The sequence below is a fragment of the Paramisgurnus dabryanus genome, chromosome 11 (genome assembly GCF_030506205.2).
Source record: "Paramisgurnus dabryanus chromosome 11, PD_genome_1.1, whole genome shotgun sequence".
Classification (NCBI taxonomy): domain Eukaryota; kingdom Metazoa; phylum Chordata; class Actinopteri; order Cypriniformes; family Cobitidae; genus Paramisgurnus; species Paramisgurnus dabryanus.
This window is the reverse complement of record NC_133347.1, coordinates 36372416-36395783: the sequence shown is the minus strand read 5'-3', so window position 1 is coordinate 36395783 and position 23368 is coordinate 36372416. Positions and strand designations below refer to the sequence as shown.

At 35.0% G+C, this 23368-nt stretch overlaps 1 protein-coding gene across 2 annotated transcripts in view; it reads left to right on the top strand.

Annotated features, from left to right (window-relative positions):
* The window catches only part of slc12a2 (solute carrier family 12 member 2), a 53014-nt gene that overhangs the window by 6134 nt on the left and 23512 nt on the right, over positions 1-23368 (top strand). For both annotated transcript variants that reach the window (XM_065240411.1, XM_065240410.2), the window contains exons 2-4: positions 12996-13115; positions 18230-18305; positions 18491-18586. In XM_065240411.1, the coding sequence (XP_065096483.1) occupies positions 12996-13115; positions 18230-18305; positions 18491-18586 (292 nt within the window). The remainder of the gene's footprint in view (positions 1-12995; positions 13116-18229; positions 18306-18490; positions 18587-23368) is intronic.

The following is a 23368-nucleotide window of genomic DNA, read 5'->3' as shown; positions in this document are numbered from 1 at the left end:
ATTAAAACTGTATGAAATATGGGTGATCTGATGCTCTCTGGAATAACAATAATGATGCACTGAGTGTTTTTCTGGATGTGTCTTCTCAATATCAATTTATCAATCAAAATGTTATTTATATAGCACTTTTCCAAACAAATTAATGCAGTTCAAAGTAGGGATGTTCACATTGACCGTTTAACTGTTAACCGAAGGTAAGAATTTATGACCGATTAACATTATCAGTTAAAATAAAAAAATATTTGTTAATAAACGGTGCGTGTTTTCATGAGCCGACAGACATTTCGCCACTTTTCTATCTTTAATTTGTGAATGTCCTGTAAATGACACAAATTTTTGCTGCCCTGACGGTCTGATAAAGTAATCATTTGTATGAGAAATCATTTGTATGCGTGTTTGAAGGCTGAACGGAGACGCCCGCGTATCTGCGCAAGACAACGCGGTCCGTCTCGCGCACATCCGGACAGACGTTCGCTGATGGCCTCAGACCCTGATCAAAAACATCTCTCTTTTTGCACAAACGGAGAAAGACGACGCAAAAGCAAAACTTTCTGAAAAGCGTCTTGCTTTAGAAATGACCACTGTGGTAGATGAAACAGAGACAATCTGCCCTTTTTGGATATTAATCCTCTGGACCGATCGCGTGCTTTTTAATAAGGTAATGTTGCGTGAATATCTGATATGATTAATTCAATCTGATCTGATGTATGAATCCTGGTGCTGTTGTTGATCTGTCGCTGCTGTTAAATGTTTTGTTTTTACTAGTTCACAGACAACCGTCAACTGCATTTTTACTCAATGACAATTTCATATTAAAATTAGGGATGCTAAACAATTAATCGCGATTAATCGTTAGCAGAATAAACGTTTTTGTTTACATCATATATGTGTGTGAACTGTGTATAATAAATTTGTATAAATAAATGTACACACATAAATGTATATGTTTTAGAAATGTTTACATGTGTATATACATTTGTATATTTATGTATAATTTATATTATATATAAATATAAATACTTAATATATACATTTTTTTTTCTTAAAATTATACATGAATGTGTTCATATTTATATATATATACATATTTATTATACACAGTTTACACACATTTGTGATGTAAACAAAAACTTTTATTCTGCTAACGATTAATCGCGATTAATTGTTTAGCATCCCTAATTAAAATCTTATAAGGTTGTCGGTCGGGGAAATTAACTGATATGAGCATCCCTAGTTCAAAGTGCTTTACAGGGGCCTGTACCATGATAATGGTTAAACAAACTCAGGGTTACAGGATTAGTTTCAAGTTGACAAAACCAAGCCAGTGTGAACAGGCCTTGTTGGTACAAGCTATTTTCATGCTAATCCTAAACTTATCTGGCTAACCAACTAAACTGGCTTCATGGTATAGGCCCCTAGTTTAGAGTACATAATAATAAAAACGCATAAATACACAAACACATAAAATACAAGTTGCATAATTTTCCATGTAAATACCAGGATAAAATTATATATGATATTACAGAATAAAAGACATCATTTAAAATATAACAATATGGGAAAAGACAAACAATAAAGCAAAAATCAATAGAAATAAAAAGCTATTAAACCAAAATGACTTGAAAGCCAAAGTAAAAAATATATTTTAAATATTTATGTTATCAGCACGTCTCATGTCCTCTGGGAGATTATTCCAGAGGCGAGGAGGAGCATAACGGCTGAAGGCAACATCACCACCATGTTTTTTGTTAAAAGACGAAACTCTGAAGATCGAAGAGTCCTAATAGGTTCATATATTGTAAGCTTTGTAGAAAGTTTTTTTCAATATTTGAGCAGCCATATTTTGGATCAGTTGTAACTGGTTAATTGTATTCTTTGATAACCCCGATAGGAGGGCATTGCAGTAGTCAAGCCTACTAGTTATAAAAGCATGTATAACTTGGTCTTACTTTTGCAGTGTTCTTCAGATGGTAGAATGCAGTTTTGGTAATATTACGTACATGGGTTTTAAAATTAAAATCTGAATTAAAAATAATTTTCAATGTATTTCTCAATATAATTTATTTCAATAGTATGCAAATAAGAACATTAATGCGGGGTTTGCACATGAACCATGAAATATAATAAAGCCTTTAATACATAACAATAATCAATTAGTAGGGCTGTGACGGTGGCAAATTTTTACCACCGCGGTGGAACCATCAACAACAACCGCCGGTGTTGCGGTGGTGGGGTCCATGGGGGGGTTAGGGTGGTTTAAATGGTGAAAGAAAATAAAGTTTCACTAAATGCGCTTCCTGATGCGCGCGACTTTAACCTGGTAAAATTTTTATTTCACAACAGAAGACAAACGTGATGTGTATGTATCACTGTCACTGGAGACCAAAAGAAACTAAAGCAGACGCACAACACAGTGACATGGCTAAACTCCAACGTGCTGAGTTATGCTAAAATCCACCAGTTTAGTGGAAACGCCATACATGGTAATGTAGCGGAGATTTGTGTATTAACATAAAACAATGTTATAAATTTGTATCTTAGGCTTTGAATTACTGTACAACTTTTGTTATTATTATTTCACGTGTAAAAAAAACTGCAATTTTTACTTATTATTTTGTTTAATCATTCACCTGATATGTGACGTCACACAACCGCCGGTGGCACTTCACCACTGCGGTGGCATTGCACCACCGCGGTGGTGCGGTGGTCATGACAACCGTCCCACCCCTATCAATTAGTCATCTATGGTTGTATCTTTGTATGGTTGTTGTCATGTTTTGGAGTTTGTTGTCTGTGTGGTATTTATGTTCTGCAGAGCAGGAACCTGCTAAAAACCAGTTTTATACTGAGTCAGGCTCGATTGTTTAAATCCTTTCCTGTTACACAATATAAAATAAAAATAAATAAAATCTTATGCTCATTTATATCGATAGTGAGGCTTGGAAAAAAACTAATAGAAATTCTTTCATACATTTTCTCCCTTATAGTGTAGTGTAAAGGTAGTGTGACATTTGGTGGTTTGTGTGTCCAATTAACTCTTCAACATCTATTAATAACCCCAAACCCAGTGGACCAACTTCACATATGTGAGAGCACATGTTGTACGCAGACACACACACACACACACACACACATGTCTGCATGAAAGCGAGACTATAAGGATAATCACAAAGAGCACACTTCATACCATATTTAAAATTCACTATATATAAGCTTATATCACTTGAATGAACACAAAACACTAGTGTTGCTTTTCTTAGTTTAAATTTACATATAATAATTTCTGCAGTAGACGACATACACACCCTAACCTTGACTTAAAACTTTCTGTTCAGCTTTGATTTTGTTCAACTCACAATGTTAAAGTACATTTAGATTACAAACATATCATCACACACAGTCCAGCCCTCCTCTTTTTTTTTTTAACGTAAAGAAATGTTTTGGATGTTAGAGTTGTTGATGTTAAGATGACAACTGGGACCTCTGTCTCAGTATGTTACTTTACTTTATAATCAGGTATGGATATTTTTGGGGTGACATCTGTCTCAGTGATCTATTTTGAACTTGGCTTTAATCATTACAATGAAATATTTTAAAGGGGACATCTCATGAAAATGTGACTTTTTCCATTTTCAAGTGCCATAATTGGGTCCCCAGTGCTTTTATCAACTATAAGATCAAAGCAAATAACTTTGGTTTACCAAAACTTTCTCCACAAGCATGTGAAAAATAGCTCATTGAAATTTGGCTCCCCTAGTGATGTCAGAAGGGGATAAAACCGACCCTTAGTCTGCATTATCCAACCACGGCATTGTCATTTAGTGCAGAGATCAGCTCATTTGCATAAAAAAGGACACACCCAAAAACTGCACTTTTTGCACACATCTACAGTGACAATTTTAACATGCTATAATAAATTATCTGTGGGGTATTTTGAGCTAAAACTTCACATATGTACTCTGGTGACACTAAAGATTTATTTGACATCTGAAAGTCTTGTGAAATGTCCCCTTTAATGTATTTCCTATGAAATTATTTATTTATGTCTTAAAATAGCTTAAGTTGCATGCAAAAAACATCACATAGAAACAACATTAAAACATGATTTTACCACAAGGGGTTAAAAGTCGCATATGTTTCCTCTGTGACAAATTCTTTCTTTTTTTTACTCATTTTCATTCAGGAAGTGTGTAGCAACAAAACTGTAGTTTTGTAGTAAAGTAAATTCACCGCTTTATCTGTGCATTTGCTGAATGAAAAAGGAAAGCTCATTGAATTTTGGTCTCACGTTTGCACAAATGAACGCACCTAATATCTATGTTGCTGGAGTATTTTAATTCCCTTTGTTTTTGCTATCAAATACAGCCCTGTTTACTCATTGTTTCTCACGCCTGTGATGTTTGTTGTTTAAAACGATGTGCATAACGGCTATTTACATACTCCCACCTCCAGACGCAAAGGGGGTGTACGAATGGTCGAAAACAGTTTTCCTCTCTTCATCCTTTTAGATTTTCTTCTTCTTTTACCCCAAAAATGAAGTTTTATCCAACTATGCTTGAGCCTTAAAATGGAGAACTGAGAGCTGACATGAATACATAACTGTGTGTATGTAGTTATATGTGAAGACCGCATTCATTGAGTGAGTTAGATCAGTGCTGTGCTGTGCTGAAGGTGAACTCATGTGCGTACAGTTGTTTATCAGATTGTGGTCTTCAGTGATTGGTTGATTTCAGGGGTGTTTGTGAGAGAAACTTTAGTTCCTGTTTAGATGAAACTCTGTTTTGTTCCTGTGTGAGGCACAGAGGAAATGTCGTACAATTATAACTGTAATAAACAAAACAAAGCATGTCATTCATTACACTCTCCGTGAATCTGTACTGGGACGGTTTTTCCATGATGATGTACGTTAATCACTTGGGTAAAACGCACCGCTTACTGCTTTACTAATCCTTAATGATGTTGTTTACTGGGAGTTCACTTCATGAAGAAATACAAACATTTGTGATTTCTATTGGAGAATATCTGAGAATGAAACTGAAGGAGTCTGTTTATGGACAGAAAACAGAAGTCTTCTGTACTTCACTAAAGCTGAGGTGACCATATGCAGTGATAACTGATCACTGATCAGTTTCTGCTCATGTCCACAGACTGACAGCTTAATACAAGTGTCACTGTTGCATAAACAACACAAATATGTTGTTTTACTTTGAAGTTTGTGAAATGTCGAAATACTTTCTGGTCTGCATTCTTTTTTGACGGGTTGGGTTTGGGGAATGAAGGCCTGAATAGGCTGCCTCAGACACAGGTACACCTTAAAATGTCATATCTGGGATAGAATAGGCATGTCTATTTTAATAATTATATTGTATGTACTACACTTGATGTTTATGGAATGGTTTTTTGATTGATTGAATATTCATTTCTCATGTTTAACCCTGTGTGTCGCACTGTTTCTGCCTTATCTTGGCAAGGTCGCAGTTGTAATGAGAACTTGTAAACTGATTTTACCTGGTTAAATAAAATAAATAAATAAATAGATAATGTATAAAACTAACCACAGTAGTAAAAAACATCAAAAACATTTAACTATAATTAAAAACCATACAAATACAGAGTGATAAGGATTCAGAATTAAGGTCATTTTGGTCAAAATTAAACGGGAGACGTGCTTTTTAAATTGCCACATGGGTTTTTGGAAATAAAAAAGAGGGGTGGAGGGAGGAAAAGTGGGGGTTTAAGGATGGGGCAAAATTAATTTAGAGTTTAAAAATGTATGGGGGTTTGGGAACAAAAAACCTTAAGGTTGAGTTTTGAAAAAAGGTAAGATATTAAGTTTTGGGTTGGGGGTTAAAGAACCTAAAGCATTGGGATTACAAGGGTTCAAGGAGTTGGGATTAGGAAGAGAGTGGGTGGGGGTTTATAAAAATAAAGTAAAACATTGGGTTTACAAGGGCTCAGGGGTTTGGAAAAAGAGTTGGGTAGGGGTTGAAAAAATAACCTTAAATAACCTTATTTTGTGTTCGTGTTAGGGTCAGGCGATTCATGAGAGTTTTCACGTAGTGAACACTTGATGCCATAGGGCAGTGGTTTTCAAACTGGGGGCCCACAAGATGGTGCCAGGGGGGCCCCAGTTTTATGACATTTTATGAAATACATTAATTTATCATGAATTCTGTGTAATTAAACCTAAAAAAATAAGGCTACTAACCAAAAGCACTACTTTTTTGTATAATTAAATGTTTTTTTTTTAAATGTTGAGTTTTAGAACAGTTTTTTGTCACAAATTTTCTTTGGGGGGCCGTGAAGGAATGCACCGTACACAAGGGGGGCCGCACGCTGAAAAAGTTTGGGAACCACTGCCATAGGGAACGTTGCCTAAATACTCTTGTAAATCCAAGATGCCGTTGTTACTGGAAACTACTTATTATAGTTTATACAGTTTGAAATATATTTATATTTTTCTTACAAAATCATATGAATTACCTGCAGAAGACCTTTAATAACCCATTGGAGTCATGTAGATTACTTCTGTGAAGAATGGATGCTTAAAGTCAGAAGTTGTTCCCTGATCCCTGTTTAACACCATTGTAAAGCTTGAAATGGCAAGGACGTTTACTAAAATAACTCCAAATGTGTTTGTCTGAAAGATGATGGACATACTGTATGTATATCGGATTGCTTTGAGGGGGAATAAATCATACAGTTATTACACACTGTAAAGCACAGCTATTCCTGACACTGTAAAGGGTTGGCTGTTTAAATAAAAGTTGTTCAACAAACTGTAATAAATAAAAAAATCACTGTAGCATACTAGTGTAAATGCACAGCCTCTGGCCAAACACGAGCGTGATGATCTTCTTGTGGTGTTTGAGGGTTGGTATCTCTCAGCACCACATATAGAGCGGGAGGGCTGTGCATTAACACTAATAATGTTGTTAAAAAATTTTTTAATCTACCCACCGAATGAATATTCGAATAATCTGGTCCAGCCCTATGATCCAGATGAGCTCCAGTTGTGCTTTTGTAAATCCACTGTGATCTGGTGTTACTGCTGTTTATTTGTCCTTCATCATGATCTGCTACTGTTCAAACACAGGGCACTGAGAAGTGAAACAGGCACTTGAATCTACTGCAGATGTTGTTTTGACTGCTGTGACGTGTCTTCTGGTTATACGTCATCTCTCACGGTTCATAAAAACACTTTCACCTCTGTTACAAGAAAACTCTGTTAACACTTTTAATGAAATGTTTATTAAAACACCATTACAAAAATAAATGTTGGAAACCTTGGAAAAATGAACTTAAATGTTATTTTAATAAGCGTTTAACAGGAGCTGTGTGAACAGTAAAAGGTTAAATTCACATTCATAATTGGCTTTAAGTCTTTTACTATCATTTAACCATTAAAGCTGGGTTGTATTGCGGCCAATCTTTTTTTTATGTGGCTTTGATTTATATTTTTGATAAAATGTTTGATTTGCAGACATGAAATGTATTTAAATTTAGTCATTTAGCAGACGTTTTTTCCCAAGTGACTTACAAATGAGGTAAAAGTAGATGCTCAAATCCAATATACCTTTACACATATTACGCATTTTTTTCCTTTATTGTTCACATTTCTACCTCAGGATATATTTGAGTTTAGTAGACTGTAAGTGGTTTGGTTAAGTTAATCTTAAGTTACAGACTGAATGTTCTGTTCTTTACTCCGAATGCGTTTTGTTTTGGGTTCCATTTACCTTTGTGTACTTGGCACTGTGCCCTTGTAATGAGATCAGTGTTCAGGCCTGTAGTGCTCAGCCTCCAGTCATACAGCACCTCATCTCTCTCTCTCTCTCTCTCTCTCTCTCTCGCTCTCGCTCTCGCTCTCACTCGCTCTCTCTCTCTCTCTCAGGTTAACATGGGTTAACTGATTAGTGTCAGTAGAGATGAGTGATGTATTCAAAATTAAACCTAGTTTCTCAAGATTCCTCAGATTCCTCTATAGCAGGGGTGTCAAACTCATTTTAGCTTGAGGGTCGGATGGTAAGTAACGTCACCTTGTGAGGGCCAAGAAAACTAGAAAAACACACGGCTCTATGATAGCTACATTTCATAACATGTGTAAAACCACACTGGTCTGATGATGAAAACTTCCTCTGTCTGGAACCTTAACAGAATTATAACTTATCCTCTCTGGATTGCCAAAATCATTCCTAAATCATGAACTTTTCTTTGTAATAAAAAACAGTCATTTTGCAGGGAAAATGCTAGATTTGTAACTAAGGTATTACAGTACCTAATACAGTCATAAAACACAGGCATTGTGCTTTAAATTGTGCTTTCTTCGAGTCCTGACCCACCACGACATGTAATAGAAACTGTTTTTAAACTAGAACCCACTTGTGTTCCACACGTGTGGCCATTACAGCTTAAGGCAGAAATCAATTCATGGGCATTTTATAAAAGTGTGCGGCAAACGTTGGTTTGTCTCTTTCCGCATGTCTCCTATTGAAAATAAACTAGACACTCGCAACTGCCGTTTCCTGCTTGAAAGGATTTGTAAAATATGTATTTAATATTTAATAATACATCATCATCCAGGCCAAATTGGACACCTTTGTGGGCCATGTTTGTATGTTTGACACCCCTGCATTATTATTCTTAGTTACTTTAACCTTCACACATCAAGATTTCTAAAGTTTTATTGTGTAATAGTGCCATGTATTTATTACACTTAAGTTTTAAAATATTTTTCTTTACTACTTTGTATTTATTGTAAAGCTGCCTTGCTACAGTGCAAAACTGTGATACGCACTATAGATGGTTTAATCGCACACTTGTGCGTTGTCGCAGTTACGCATCTGGGCGTAACTTAACTTCCGGTCTCTATTTGATGGTCTGAATGATGGCTAAACTTAACTCTGTAACAAATATCTCATTGAAAATAGCAAATGTTTTGGTTTTTCTTAAGATGAGGGGAGTTGGCGATCATGAATCACGACTATGTGAAGGGAGGTTTGGCAGCCGATCTGTAGTTAAGATTGCATTACTTTAGTACACATTTTACACAGTAACATTAGCTCAGTGTCGTTTTTGATATGCTTTAATTGTTTATTTTGCTTGTTATCAGAGATAAACTCCTCTAAAAGGACTCTTGATTCTTTGCGGAGTTTACTGGAAGTTACGTTTGTTCCTCAAAAGCCGTTGGTTTATGTTGTTACTGTTGAAACCGTTTATAGAAATATATTAAACTAGAATTGGTGGTCAGTAAACTGAGCGTTTGTGTAATGGACACACAGATGTACCGTATATGTGAATGATGTTTATTACCTGATAAAGATAAGTGTATGGGTGTGGTGTTGGTTGTCTCAGCATGTGTAAACACGTAGTTAAGTACACAGAGATCTCACATGATTTAAACAATCATGCTGCCTTCATCATTGATTTAAAGACACTTCATGTTTTTATCAGTTCACAGATTATATCAAACACCACACAGACATCGCTTTATAAATCACAATCATATAAATGACTTAATATTCATGTTCACATGATGGCTGATGTAATCTATTTTAAAATAGATGTTTTTAATAGTTATTATCAACTCATCTCGGTCATTTTATTATTCTGTCATTCCTGGAAATCTGATGACGTTAAGGGACAAGTATTGAGTTTCAATAGTAACCTCTTCAATAGTTGTAATGTTATATGCAGTGTATATTTATTTTAAACCATAAGTCCCAGCAGGCATTTCCTGAATAGAGTACACATCGAAAGCTCTTGACCTCATGTATGAGTTTCTTTGTTATCTGCTGAATCTACACAGTTGTGTGTTTGTATTGTTCAGTCTCTACTGTAGTGCGTGTGTGTGTGGACAAACAGTTGTAACTCATTATAGCCGAGTCTCCTTTCATACTTTACTATTGAGAAGGTGTGGATCAGTCTGAACCCATGACTGTGCTGATAGACCCTTCACACAGGAGAGCTGTTATTCATAGACTGTACTCATTACAAACAGCCTAAAATGATTTCAATATCGGCAAACATAGTTTTATAGAGACATTAATAGTTATCATATTAGAAATTAAGCAATAACACTATCTCTTCTCTTAATAGAAATCCTTCATTATTTCTGTGTCATGTTAACAGTAGGAGGAGGTTTGGCTTCATCACTTGTGATTTATAAATAAATGTTAGATATAAGATATAAATGTGACTTTGACTCATGATAACTAAAACTAAAGCCGCCTTTCCATTGTACACTACATTTGGACACGATTGTTAGAGTTCGCCCTCTAGTGGCAGACGTAATGAAGTTTCAGTTTGATCGTAAATCTGTGCCAACAAGGGACAGAAGCTCATTCCAGTTCAGGCGGCTATAATCTACGAATATAATTTTTTTACTAATCTATCACATCTCACGCATTCTCAGATGGTCGTCAGCTTACGCAGCCCCTTTGCGACTCTCCATAGGGAATGAATGACAGTGTTTGTCGTGTACAGTGGAAAGGTGTCTTAAAGATTTTAGGCTCCGTTCGTTTTTTTGGCCTAAGCCCGAGTTACCTTACATTGTGTTATTTAGGACAGAGCTGCAGGACCCTTGTACACTCTGGTTTAAAATGTTTGTGAATAATAAAGCTGTATTTTTGATGTTTGTTTATGTTTAGCACACTGGTTTCATATAGTTTGTCTAGGGTTTCATATCTAAGGTCTCAGTGTGATTTGATGAAAAGCTGTTGAAAATCTCCACACAAAGCTGTGTTTCATATTCTGATGTGGACCGCTGGATATTAAAGACAGATGTGTTGATGGATGGGTCGCCTCACAGTTATTGCACTGATTCATAAGATGTAACTTTAGATAAGATTCAGATTAAGCTGCACTGCATTTCATTGTATAGAGTACGAGTGTGAAGTCATCTAAATATAGCACAGAAAGAAATGAATAGACTTATATAATATCTCTACTTCTAATCATCACTATAATACTACAGTAAAGTACACTTGTGTGTGTGCGCGCGTGTGCTTTAATACAGTATGTCCTGAATCTATCAACCCCATCAATAAACACACAGCTGAATGTTGAATGCTATCAACACTCATTCATTTGTTGAAGGGCACTGAAGAGGATGATATGATCTTCACATGTACTTCCTATGGGAATGAGTTTCCTAAAGAAATGAGCTGCTGTAGACAGAAGAGAGAGAGAGATGATCGCTGATGATAATGCGAGATGTTGGACCTCACAGTGGTATGCTGTCATTGAACGCCGCCGGCTCTGAGCTTTTGATTGTTTGCTTTGTCCTTGTGTTCGGCTGACCTGTGAAACGGTTAAATGTGAGTCCCTGTTCAGACACAGGATGCTATAAACTTCACAATGTCACATTTATAGAGCAAGAGTTGTAATGTCGTCACAGTATTGTGCTGAGTTTCCTCTCTTTGACCTCTCACTAACTCAAGGACATCTGACTGTGCTGATGACGATGTTACTACGCACACACACACGCGCACACACACACACGCAGATAATAGTAGCAGATAAAATGAAGATGATTTTCAGATGATCGAATATATATTTCATGCTGACTTCAAAAGAGTTATAAATTCATGAATTTGAGTTCTCAGCTCATGAATGATCAAAGAAAGTCATGGGAAACTGGAGTGAGGAAACTTCAGATTATAGATGATATATGAGTTGGGTTACATCATACAGGTCAACATGATGATAAGTTAGTCAGTTGTCAAACAAATGTTATTTTTACATGCCGTATTTCAGTCATTTTTAATTCACAATGTATGCAACACCATATAAAAACTAACTTTATTTGATACTAGTGACTGATTACGTGATTGAAAAACACAAAAGTGTTTGACTTTGATTGTTGTATACCCATCTGGACGCTTTATAAATTGTAGGGCTGCAATTCAACAAATCAATAAAAAGGATTAGGAAATTCATTGTCAACAAATTTCAGTATCGATTAGTTGGTCTGTGACCTCACATGCTCCTGCACCACCGTTGGACAGCAGACATGTGTCCGCTTCATACAACACTGCTGCCCATTTATCAGGCGCTGCTTCTTCTTACCGCACGACCAGCTCTGTCACGCAAAGCAGCGTTGCCAGGTCCTCGGTCTTTCGACTGGGTTTTAAATTGGGTTTCAGCAGGTTAATGTTTTTCTGCAGGTTAGAGCTTGAAGGATTTGTTTTATTAGTTGTGAAGAGTAATTGGGATGCGTTTGGACTAATTTTGAATGGCCATTGGGATGGTTTTGTTAAGTGGATCTGGCAACCCTGAAGGACAATGACAGAAACAAAAGCGCGATAGAACGCTTGTTAATAAAGGTTTAATTTCGTCCTTTAATATAAGTGAGTTTTTATCTGTTAAATTGTTGTTGGGTTTACATAAAAATAGAATTGAACCACAAACTAATCATCTGTGTAAAAGTAAGGGGAAATCCATGTTTTTTTATTCCTGTAACAATGCATGTATATTACTTTCATATCATAATGGCTTATTTATTTTGTTAATAATGAATAATGTTAACACTCATCAAGGTCTAAAGTTAAATTAAAATGAGTTTATTAATCTGTGGATACATTTCCGCACCAGCACATCCCTGAAGACTCAATTGATTTTCTTTATTAATATTTTGACATTTTTAAAAATGTTTTACTATTTTAAAGCTGCACAAACTTTTAATTTAAGACCTAAAATATTAACATCAAAAAGATAATATTAGTAAAACTTCTACGTGTGAATACCATAATTTAATGCCTTATTTAGCTTTAATAACTGAATGATCTAATTGAGGAAATATGTTTTTATCCGATTAGTCGATTAATCAAGAAAAAATAAATGCCTGATTAGTCGCTTATGAAAATAATTGTTAGTTGCAGCCATTTATAAATGATATTAATTGATGTGACCTGAATGAAAGTCTGTTGATTTCTGTTGTTGTTGTTGTTGTTGTGGTGTGTATTGATGTAGATGTGTGTGTATATGATCTGTAGGAACCGTTTGAAGATGGTTTTGCTAATGGAGATGAGTTGACACCTGCCGAAGAGGCCGCAGCTAAAGAAGCATCAGAGCCTAAAGGAGTTGTGAAGTTTGGATGGATCAAAGGGGTACTGGTGAGTATCTTCACATATTAACTTACACAGTATTGTAATATTGTACAGAATGCTCTCTTTATAATCTCTGTTTGTCTTCTTTAATCCTGTTATAAATCTTCAGTATGAACATATGTGGCACCAAACAAAATGAAATTATGTGAACTGTCAAGTCCAGTAAAGTGTTTTTTTATTTAAATCAAGTTTGTGATTTTGCCAGCTATATCGATATTCAGTAATGATTTTAAATAACTCTCATCACTTACAGTACAATATAAAGCCTAAAATATATTATTATTACTGTATAATTCACTGTGAATATGAAAGTATTGCTATGTACTGCTCTGAGGTCTGAATATAAAACAATAATAATTATTATAAAGAATATATATGTACAAAAATGTTTGATCCACTTTACATACCCAGTGAGAAGTGAAGTGAATGATATATGATGTATAATAATGAAATGTTTTTAATGTGAACACACGCACACAGACATTAGTCAGTGAAGTATACCAGTGGTGATTTCATGTAATGCACTAATGCACCAGGAAAACATCACTTCATGCCATTTTATATTTCTTTTAAATCATTTGCATGGTTAAATATGATTGGTAGTTGACTTTAGTTATAAACTTGAGGAGTAAATGTCCATCTTGATGTTGGCTTGTGCTCATGTAATACATATATATTCAGACAGAAGATGAGCTCTGTATCATGTCTTCTGCTCAGTATTATGACAAGACTTCCTCTGCTTTAAAACTTGTCCTCATGTTCACATTAACATCCGACGTCACACTGCGTCTCATCACGTCCACATTTATTCAGAGTGTCCTGCATTTCAAAGTGTCTTTCAAACCACCACAGGAATTCATTTCTCATTTGAAAGCATTTCGGTCCAATGGGCTCATGTGTTCAAATGGGTTATAAAGGAATGATCCGGGTTCAGTGTCCATAGACACAAAATGATTGCCGTTTTTACACCTGGTCACTTCATGCGTTTCTCTGATCGGATAGCTGTCTGATTTGTTAGCTACATAAACTCATCTTGGCTTAATGGATATCAATCTGATCTTCGATTCCTGCACAAAATGCAAATATATTAATCGTTACTTCACCTTAATTCAAATTTAGTTTTGAGAAACTTTCAACAACGCTTATGCAACAAAAGGCAGCACTTATAATGATGGGCAGCGGGCGGACGTTTGCCTTCTCGGTCCAGCACGAGCTGCTGTACACAGTGCACAGCGTCATGATTGACAGGACAAAAATGGGGGGGACACTTAACAAAACACTTCTCTAATAACAAAAACATGTTAATAAAAGTTATTTTTCCTTATTTAATAAAATTGAGTTGACATTGTAATATTTTATTGGTTCTAGAACATTTTTGGTAATGTTTTCGAATACAGCCCACAATGTACAGCTTAATTAAAGTGAACTTACTGCGTACCTATTTGAAACAAAGTACCTCTACTTGGTGGTTGGGGTATAAATGGGTAAGAATATGCAAAATTACAAATTATTTATACTGTAAGTATTTTATAACTACTTATTACATCATAATATTACACATAAATTTAGCTACTGTGGTACATTTTTTAAAATCCAGGGTACTTTTTTCTATTTTTACAGCTATACATGATAAAAGATTACTGAACAACAAGACTGTTAATATGAGGAAATGATGAACTGAGTTTATACTATAATTTTGTTTAAATTGTTTTATATACATGACTTACCAGATGAAAGTCTAGGCTATTATATACGGTCGATGTCAGCTGCGAGTCACGTCAGTAAAGATACATGATACAACACATCACTTCAGTATATACATAATGTATTATTTTTTTTGATAGCCTTCAGTTAGCTTTTAATTATTTTATTCTGTTTATCCATCCAAGTAAAATAAAAAAGCATTTTTCTGTAATTACTGTTCAAATTTGCTGCCTTTGTTCTGTAAGTGTTGCATTTGTGAGCTGTAATTTAAACTGATACTTTACCCGCTTTGCCTATATAGTTATAGTGTAAATACAATATAGGCTACAGTTGTAATGAAAATGATTCAACCCCACAGAGATAGTAATCATTTACATGTGTATGCTTTTTTTTAAAGGAAAACACAGAGTTGCTAACACTAGGAGTTTCTACAGACACAGCTGGTTGCTTTATTTATACATTTATCATTGATTATGGTAAAACAAAAGGAAAAATCATTAAGGGAAATAAATGTTTGATCAGAGAAACATATAATTATATTACAGTAGGGTGACCATAAACGTCTAAATACTTACAGGCAGGGTTTATTGGAGGTTTTTAAGAATAAAAGATTTGGCACAAAATATGACTTTTCAAGCTTTTGAGTGTTTAGAGCCAATACAATTTTTTAAACATCTTGTGTTTTAACAGATTACTGAAGCATCTGTTAAATTGTTTATTGTTTTTTTTATATATAAAATTTTGTTCAAAATGTGTTGCAGGTCAAGGGGGTTGAATAATCTTGATTGTTAATATATGAAGAGTTTCGTTGCAAACGTTGTTTTAATTTTTCAGAAATCTAATTATTTGGTTGTGCATTCCAATTAATATCAATTCAACTGCTGTTGGTTTGTTTTGATTTAAACCTTCATAACTTAAAAAATACAGCTAAGCAGCACCATAAAACTAAATAATAACATGATAACAACATAATAAACATGTTTTGACAGAAATGTTAAAAACCAAGTTATCTTGTTTTGCAACGAAACTCTTCATATATAGACATAAACTGATATCCTTAATCTTTATTTATAGAACAATTTGACAACAAATGTTAAGAACCTTTTATTTTATATGAATTTCAAGTGACTTTTATGACAAGAAAGTAGCAAAGTTTTTTTGTTCCTTTTTTTCTTATTTGTTATCATTGGTACAAAAAAAACGCACAAAATGTTTCAATACAAGCATTTCAGTCAAATGTAGTTTATTCATTATGGCAAACTTTCTTTCTTACTTACTCAACCTTTCTGGAAAATGAATAATACTCCGTGATAAGTGTTGATGTAACACACAGGTTTCTATCCAAACGTGAAGTAAATCTTTTCAAAATTTGAAAGAAAAACAAATGTGAATTAGGTGCGTTTCCATCAAGTTGTTTTGTTTTATTCTAAGTTTGGCGTTTCTATCACATGTTTCTTATGAGATCGGGGTGATGGAAACCCAACTAATGAATGAATGAATGAAGCTTTATTTGTCACATGGTCACAAGAACCAGTGAAATGAAACCATCAACCTGTCCATACATACAATACATAAAAACAATGGGGTAGACAGAACAGGTCGACAGAGCATTAAGAAGTACAGCATTACATGAGAAAGGGTAGGTTACAAAACAAAACCCCAGACTATGCTCCAAAGGGAGTATAGTTTGGGAACAGGGAAAAAACACCTCAGCAACATAAGCACATGGTCAGTACACCTTACAACATGAACAACACACGACTTGCAACACGATAGGTGGGAATGGGGGTTCGAGATAGCCCAACGCAGGCAAGCACATCTTGTGTCTGATGACATCTGGGTGATTTTCCTTCTCCTCTTCCGTTTGCTCCCTTCGGATTGGAATCTCCCTTAAGATAGTACATACTGTAAAGTCCACTTTGCAGTCCTGTCGAATAGATTGCTGTACTGCGTGGGTGTTGAGCGCTCCAGTTGACTGACCTTGAACTCAGTGGGTATGAGGTAAAATCTCTTTACTGAGTAACAACGGTTTAATAACTACACTGCACTGAGGAGCCGAGACTGTGAGTAATGTGAGCAGGAACCGGATTTGTTAAAACATGACACACAGCTACATTTATGAGACTCCATCAATGCAACATCCAAATCCTCGGACCAACAAAAAGTAGAGGACAAGCCGTAAAGAACGACACAAAGATATAGTAAGCTCGGATGAAAAAGCTGATAAAGTCCACCTCAGTTTAAGATGAGAGAATGATACCGAATGTTCTTGGCACAAAATATGCATTCATCAAAAACATTTTCCCATATTATTCAAGATTATTGCCTAGTACAGTAAGTAGGGGTGATGATATTTGATCGCGAACGATTAAAATGTCTCCACGATATACTTTTTCGGAAACATCGTGATTCGTGCCTACATCAAGTATGTGACAAAAGGGCGCGCTACATGAAGGCGAGGTATGGGCCTGTGTCCACGGAGCTGTCAAAATATACTGACCACAGCTACGCACGGATGGCGGAGCTCCGACACATACACAATACAAATGATATGATATTTTTACCATATTGCCCACCTCTAACAGTAAGTCATACATATGTAAGGAGTAATTGACGAAAGGCTGTTTAATTATTTAATTACGTGAAGCGGAGTTACACTACGGGTGTGCATTATTTTCAAATAATTCAACAACCCATCGTCAAATATTCCTCTTATACCACAATTACCACAATCATTTCTGTGGTGGTTATTTTAAGACATTTGACAGGTCAGGTGTGCGTTTTACAGAAAAATAATCGACATGTATAATAATTCTTCATAAAGAAACAAGCTTGTTGTCTATGTTTGTTTGCCTCTGTCTCTGCTTTGAGAGGAATAAAGTGCTGACTTCATCAATCAGATGTACAATATTTACCCTAATCTCTTTTCATCAGAAATGCATCTCAGACCACCGCCTCAAGTGGTTTGAGCAATCGGATTTAAATCCGTCTCGGATATGGTTTAAAAGCTATCCGATCAAAGAAAACTCATGAAGTGAACAGGTGTAAAAAGGCTCTCATTTGGACTTCTTTCAGTGTCTTTTTTAATCAATTAAAATGTCAGTAACATTTAAAAGAGCAAGACCAGACAGTAAAAAGTTAATATACACTGATATTAAACTATAGTCAATAAAACACTCTTAAAAAATCTGGCACCTAATATTAAACTATTGAAAACTGTTAATTTTTGAGTTTGAATTTTATTGAATGGCCACGTGATACAGAGTTGAACCCGAATATTCCTTTATGTTCCTGTCCTTCGGTCACTAGTGTCCAGTAAATGGATGGTGTGCCGGTCTAGGCGAGGTTTGACAAACGGCTTTGGTCTTTATTGTTTTTCCTCTTCATGGGTCTAAACTGCATCTTCCTGTGTGCAGGTGCGCTGCATGTTAAACATATGGGGCGTGATGCTGTTCATTCGCATGACGTGGATCGTGGGCCAGGCTGGAATTGGTAGGTTTGGCTTGGTTTGGTCAGTCGTGTGAACGAGCGTTTCAATTCACAGGCAAACTCTTGTGCAGTCGTTATCACGCAGGTGTCGAATGTCACTGTGAGATGCCGTCGACTCACTCGAGCGGCTGTGTTTATCTTCACAAAGACGAGTCGCTCGTGACACGTTTGTGTTTTTATGTCCGCAGCGTATGCCTGCATCATCGTCCTAATGGCAACGGTCGTGACCTCCATCACGGGCTGCTCCACTTCTGCCATCGCCACCAACGGCTTCGTACGAGGAGGTAATTTACATCCAGATGAAAAGTGCATGCTGGGATTGCTCAGACTGAGGTGACCCAGGTCCAGGGGTTGACATTCTCTTCATACCTTTCATTTATCCTTACAAGATCTCTTTTTGTGCAGATTTGACTAAAGGGTTCAGATTTACTTAACAGGGCAAGTTAGTGTGAGAGCGTGATAGATAGATAGATAGATAGATAGATAGATAGATAGATAGATAGATATAGATATAGATATAAATTGATAAAGAGATAGACAGTTTCAGCAGTTAGAGCATAAACAAGTGGCTTTTGTGGTCAACACGTAAATTCCTGTAAACTCCTCTAAGAATAAATAACAACGTTATATACGTATATTTTTATACGTAAAAAAAGTAGTTTATTTATATAACAAGCAAAATAAACAGCACATAGTTTACCTAGGAAACCCAATAAAATGATTCTTGAATTAAGTGTTTTTAAGAAAAAAGTTATCTTATTTCAAGATTTTTTTCTCATCCCATTGGCAGATATTTTTGCTTGTTTTAAGCACAAATTCACTTAAATTGTATATTGGTTGCCTATAAACTAGACTTATTTTCTTCTCATTTTGATTATCAAAAAATGATAATTTCTGCGGAAAACAAGAAAAAATACTAAGAAAGTCATTTTTGCAGTTTAATAATTCACTCGATGTGTTTATTGAGATGTCTGGCAGTGCAGCACATTGTTAAAAAAAACGAATAGTAAGAGAATATTACTGAACGTTGCAAATAATACAAAATGATTTTAACGTAAATATTATGCGGCCCAAACTTTTACTCCTATTTTAACCTAATGTAATGTAATGTAATGTAATATAATGTAATATAATATAATATAATAATATATAATATAATTAAATAATATATAATATAATTAAATTATATATTATGGTATATCTTATGTTGTTTTTGTTACTTTTTGTTACTAAATTGTTAAGTTTCAAGTATTCACAACATATAGCCAAACTTTTTTTAATGACTTATATTGCACTTTGTTTTCATTTTTTTAATGTTTAAAGATATATTTACTCTGCAAAAAATGACTTTCTTACTTAGTATTTATGTCTTGTTTTCAGTAAAAATATCTAAAAATTCTTAAGTTAAGATGCTTTTTCTTGATGAGCAAAATGACCTAAGTAAATAAGTAAATAAGTCTAGTTTTAAGACAAATAATATACAATTTAAGTGAAATTGTCCTTAAAACAAGCTAAATTCTGCCAATTAGTTGAGAAAAAAAAGTGTGAAACAAGATTTGTTTTTTCTTTAACACTTAAAATTAAAATTAAAATTTTCTCACCCCATTGGCAGATATTTTAGCTTGTTTTAAGCACAAATTCACTTAAATTGTATATTTTTTGTCTAAAAACTAGTATTATTTTCTTAGGTCATTTTGCTAATCAAGAAAATACATCTTGATTTAAGAATTTTTATATGATATTTTCTTCTGAAAACAAGACAAAAATACTAAGTAAGAAAGTCATTTTTTGCAGAGTAGGTTAAAACCACCCTTCCATTGTACACTATATTCGGTTGGAGTTCGCCCACTGGTGATGGAATTTCAGTTTATTCGTAAATTCGTGTCACATGGGAGAGAAGCTCATTCCAGCAGTAATCAATCGTTTTTAAAGGATTAAAGTGTTACTGATAAAGTGGTTTGATTGAAAAACACTGAATTACATCACTTCCGCTCGGCGTGTCACTTCCGTCATTTGTCATGTACATTGGAAAGGTAAAAGTAACCATGCTGATTTTAAATCAGACAAAAATGACGGGCAGGCTGGATGAAGATGAAAAGAGGGCTACATTTGGCCCATGGGCCGCCAGTTGACTAGCCCTGGTGTATAGTATTTGTATTTCTGTTAACTGAATAAGTCTATGCTTTTAAAATATATATTGGTTTTTCTTTTTCAATTTGCACTGTTTTTACAACAAAACTCAACGCTCTGTTTTTTATTTTTGAAGTGTAGTGCTGTGTTTAAAATATCACTACGACTATACATCGTCATGAACTCATTCGCAGTTGATCCGTATGGAAATGATCCACAGAGTAGCCTATGAAGAGTGAAATGTAGCAGAGTATACTTGACTTTCCGTGTCTGTCATGCACGTCTATGCAGAGCACAGATGTCTTAACTTAAACTGCTGCGAAGGGCGAGTCATAAAGTTAAATTAGCGTGGTACATAAAAGACAGCATGTTGTGTCGTAAACAACCCATAATAAACCTATTGCACGCATTTAAAATCAATGAAGCGTGCACTGCTTTATTAGCTGTTCTCCTATAATACAGTAACACATTTGAGAAGAAAGACAACAAAGAGCTGCAGGTGTAAAGTGTTTGTCTAGAGAAGAGATATAGAGCTACTTCAAACTATAGCCGTCACATTAATAATCTGATTTCTATAGAGAAACATTTAGTCTGACTGCATGTTTATACATATATTCATAGATATATAAGAATGAAATAAGAGAAGAATATAATGAGTAAGGCACTATCTTTGTAAAACTGCTTTAAAACAACATGAGTTCAATACTGTAGCTCTGAGATTTTGGGGTGGTTTCCCAGACAGGGATTAGCTTAAGCCAGGACTAGGCCTTAGTTTAATTAAGAAATATAGTTTTAAAAAACATGCATTATCAAAAATTTTAATTCTTGTGTGCATTTTAAGGCAAAACAAAGGGCTTTGATGTATTTTAAGATATGTCAGTGCAGGCTAGACTAATCCCTGTCCGGGAAACTGCCTCCTAATGTCTTTTTACGATTTCCCCCAAAAGATAATAAATAAATGGCAAAACATAACTGTTACAACATTGCATATTTAAAACGTGAAAATGTGACAAGCATCGTGTTCGCGGCAAATCGCTTTATACCCACAGATAGCATGCATGCACACAATGCTAAATTTATGTTCGCATCTTTTTCATGTTCGCATCTCTTCAAATACACAAAACATTTGTCGAAGAATCATAGTACACAATTATGTCTTAACCGAATAACATTGTATTGCATTGGGTCTTATAAGCCTAATAAACAGTAGCTACCTGTTTTTAAATAACAAAATAAGAATAGAAAATCACTCCCTGCCTACCTTCTGTTACTTTGTAAAAGATAAAAAAATATTTACTTTTAAATAAATGATGTTTTTGCTTAGCTCTGCTATTTAAAGTTCTATGAAAGTTATTGCAGTTAACCTGAGATCTTTTGCTTTATTAACAGACCTCACATGTGAGAAATAGAAAAGATTACATTTTGTTTACTTGTGTGCTAGCAGTAGGAATATATCTAATGTCTTTTCTAATGGTTTTCTTTCATGGACTATATGGACCCCCTAAAGTAGCCTTGGCCATCCCATTTATAAAACTCTAGTTGTGTCGTTGTCGTGTAAATGAGGTGCACATGATCTGTTAACTTTATTCATCTGTGATCTACATGTCTGTAATTTATAAGACCTATATACAGTTGTGGCCAAAATTATTAGCACCCTTGGTAAATATGATCAAATAAGGCTTTGAAAATTCATCTGCATTGTTAATCCTTTTGATTTTTTATTAACAAAATTCACAAAAATGTATCCTTTCACTGGATAATAAGAATTTAAAATGGGGGGAAATATGATTATGAAATAAATGTTTTTCTCTAATACACATTGTCCAAAATTATTAGCACCCTTTTATTCAATACTTTTTAAAACCTCCATTTGCCAGTTTAACAGGTCTAAATTTTCTCCTATAATGCCTGAATAGGTAAGAAATCACCTAACAAGAGATCAGAGACCATTCCTTCATCCAGAATCACTCCAGACCTTTTAGATTCCCAGCTACATGTTGTTGCTTCTCCTCTTCAGTTCACTCCTCTCATTTTCTGTGGGGTTCAGGTCAGAATAGTGGAATGGCTATAGCAGAAGCTTGGTTTTGAGCTCAGTGACCCATTTTTGTGTTGTTTTTGAGGTTTGTGTTTTGGTTATTGTACAGTTAAAGGATCCAAACATGGCCCATTATAAGAATTCTAACAGAGTCAGTCACTTACGGATTTTTTATCTGTTGGTATTTGATAGAATCCATGATGCCATGTATTTTAACAAGATGTCCAGAACCTCCAGCAGATATATAGGCCCACAACATCAAAAACACAGCAGTATATGTCATTGTACACATGGGGTACTTTTTTTCTCTGTGTTTACCAAACCCATCTTGAGTGTTTGCTGCTAAAAAGCTCATTTTTTAGTTTCATCTGACCATAGAAGCCATTGCCATTTAAAGTTCCAGTCATGACTGATAACTGAATATGCTTTAGTTTGTTTTTGAATGAGCTAGGAGAATTTTTCTTGTAGCTCTCCCAAACAACATGTGTTGATGTAGGTTCTGTTTGACAATTTTTTAAAAGGTTTTCTGAACCAGAGGCTCAACAATTTTCTGCAATTCCTCAGCTGTGACCCTAGGAGAGTCTTTAGCTACTCAAACTATCCTTCTCACCGCACATTAGGACGATATAGGCATAGGTTCTCTTTCAGGCAGTTTTGTAAGATTTTCTGATGGTTGGAAATTCTTAATTATTGCCCTGATGGTGGAAATGCTCATTTTCACTGCTCTAGCTCTTTTCTTAAAGCCACTTTACCAATTTGTGAAGATCAATTATCTTTTGCTGCACATCAGAAATATATTCTTTGGTTTTTCTCATTGTGATGGATGATTAAGGGAATTAAGGCTTTGTTTCCCCTCCTCTTTATATTTTTGTGAAACAGAAGCCAGAGCTGAATGATTTTG